Below are 2,684 nucleotides of genomic sequence, written 5' to 3' on the forward strand. Positions count from 1 at the left end.
ATCGACGGGCAGAAACCTCCTATCTCCAAGTTTCAAATTTGTACGTTTTATTCGTAAAGTAAAGCCCTGCTTCATCTGACTGTGGCACAAAACTATTGAAAATAGCAGATCTACAAGCACACCGTTGTGTGCTTGTAGATCGGCTATTTTCACTATTTTAAAATAATTTTAAAAATGATAAATACAAAGTGGATTCTACAGACTCTCTAGGTTCCTTTAGGGAGGTCTAAATTGACCCTTACAAGTCTGTAACTCTGACATTATCAGTGTTTGGCAATATTGCGACAGGAGAGTAATAGGTTACTTATTACACATTACTCCTTAAAAAAGTAATAATATTATATTACTTATTACTTGGAATCAAGAGTAATGTATTACATATTATAGGACCATTATATTATATTACATATTACTTTTGCCCCCCCCCCCCCCCGACCAGCAAAAAGTACAAACAACACAATGTGTTTAGCCAGCTCCTTTTAGAATGGAATCCAATTTTTCTGAATATTAATCATGATAAGAGTCACCAATCAACCAAATTGGGTATGAAATATAGCAGTAATCTCTCTTGACCTTTTAAACTAAATGTTTTCAAGAGGCCGCCAACAAAACTAAAGTAATACTTTTTTTCTTCACATGGTAATATGGTTATGGTATAATATTACTGTTTTGGCAGAATAATCCCTTACACTACTCGTTACTAACTTACTGGGTAAAGTTATAATGTTATGGTAATATATAGGCCTAGTAGCCTAACTAGTTACTGCCCAACACTGGACATTATACAAATGGAACCAAATGGACCCTACCCTAGAGTTAAGGGAAGACCTTGAAATGTCAAAGTTTGAGATGGGAACTAGAGTAATAGACAACATGCCACCTGCTCCACTGACGTACAAGTTTCACTATGCCAGCTAGGGTATGAATTTAAAAGAAAAGACATTAACTTCTATTGGGCCATGCAGGTCAGTGGTTCTCAATGCATTCCATGGTGGACTCTGTGGGTTCCTTTATGAGGGGTCTAAATTGACCCATACAAGTCTGTAACTCTGACAGTAGGCCTACACAAATCAAATGGAACCAAATGGACCCGTTATACTGTCAGAGAGTTAAAGTAGCCTAGTTCACCGCCAAAATGACTTTTTTTGATTACTCACCCCATGGAGACTTGAGTTCAATAATATATATATATTTTTTGTATTTGTCGCATTTTCTAAGGCAATAATAATTGGCAATAATAATTGTACCCCCATTGATTCCGGATGGGGACCCGAATGCATTTGGGTCCCCATCAATCAATGGGGGAAAATTTACTATAATAAATGTTTTGTCTTAGGAATGCGACATACACAAAAAAAAATATTATTGAACTCAAGTCTCCTTGGCATAAATAATCAATAGAAAAAATTATATTTTGGGGGTGAACTACTGGGCCAGGTATAATATTAGGCCAACATTGCATTACCCTCTGAGTGCATCCGTGCCTCCCCTCCTCTTCGCCCTGCTCGCTCTGGGCTCAGACTGTCTGGCCAACACCTCGCCGTCTCCAGTGGTCAGTGACACCTCCAGCAGCTCACCAGTGTCCCCAGCCTGCGCACACTGCAGCCACACCACGGCCAGCAGCACCACGGCCAACTGCAGCAGCCGCCCCCCTCCACACATACTGTCCAGCATCATCTTTTCTCCTTAAAAAGATCCCCAAAACTCCACAATGTTCGGAAGGAAGAAATGTGCGCGTCTTCTACACAGGTCTGTGTGTCGCCCCAAGTCCAGCGCCCTCTGCAACACTCTCCGAGTCAAAGCTGCAAAAAAACAATGAGATTTGGGAAGACGCAGAGAAGAAGTGTGCATGTGATGTCCTGCGCCATGGAAAAAACAACATGCCTACTGAAGTGAGATTAAGTCAAATTGTTTTAATAATCGTCTAAATGGAAAACAGTAAAGTCGTCTGAGCGCACAAGTGTGTCCAGCGTTGCCTTACCTTCTCTCCCTGGCAGGAGATTCGCTTCAGACCCGACAGAGGACTATACGTCGCTTTTTACTTGCAGGCAGCTATTCCTAAACAATCGGCTGAAGAAAATGTTCTTAAAAATAAGAATAAGCTGTCAAACCGTGCGATGAGCCGCTATGAATAAATGCGCATTTTAACTCTCTCCCCGGCGCATCCAAATGTGTGTTGTGTTCGCACAATCGCACGGGTAGCCTATAAAGTTAGAGGAGTTGGTGCATTCCAGGGGATGAGAATGGTAAAAGTTGACTCTCTCTCTCTCTCTCTCTCTCTCTCTCTCCCTCACTCGCTCACAGGCAGCAGCACAACTCTTTCCTCATCCCTGCCCTACTCAACTTTCTCAAAAAGTTTTTTTCCCCTTTTTTTTTCTTGCTCTCGCGATACAAAATATCCAGCGCAAATGATGCAGCAAAGCTAAGCAATAAATGATTGAGTCAGGACTCAGGAGGAGGAGGAGGAGAGGACGTGACTGTTTGAGTTCTACCCTGGAAAGGTGAGGTTTGTTTTACGCGTGCCAAATATGTAAATCATGCACCTGTCCATAGGGAATGTAGGCCTACTAGGGGTCTTCAACATGTTCAGGGAAAGGACCCCTTTTATTTGAGAGAGATGAAGCAGGGACCCCCACAACCTGTTCATATAGATTCCCTATAGTTTCATTGTTTGACAGCACAAT

General features: G+C 41.8%; 1 protein-coding gene across 1 annotated transcript in view; it reads right to left on the bottom strand.

Moving 5' to 3' along the window:
- Positions 1 to 2,282, bottom strand: part of fbn1 (fibrillin 1) — a 125,768-nt gene extending 123,486 nt beyond the window's left edge. The window contains exons 1-2 of the mRNA XM_080730725.1: positions 1,982 to 2,282; positions 1,466 to 1,802 (exon numbers count right to left, since the gene is read on the bottom strand). Of these exons, the coding sequence (XP_080586851.1) occupies positions 1,466 to 1,677 (212 nt within the window). The 5' untranslated portion in view covers positions 1,678 to 1,802; positions 1,982 to 2,282. The remainder of the gene's footprint in view (positions 1 to 1,465; positions 1,803 to 1,981) is intronic.
- Between the last annotated feature and the right edge of the window lie 402 nt (positions 2,283 to 2,684).

The sequence above is a fragment of the Nannobrachium achirus genome (assembly GCF_963921795.1).
Source record: "Nannobrachium achirus genome assembly, chromosome: 7".
Lineage (NCBI taxonomy): Eukaryota > Metazoa > Chordata > Actinopteri > Myctophiformes > Myctophidae > Nannobrachium > Nannobrachium achirus.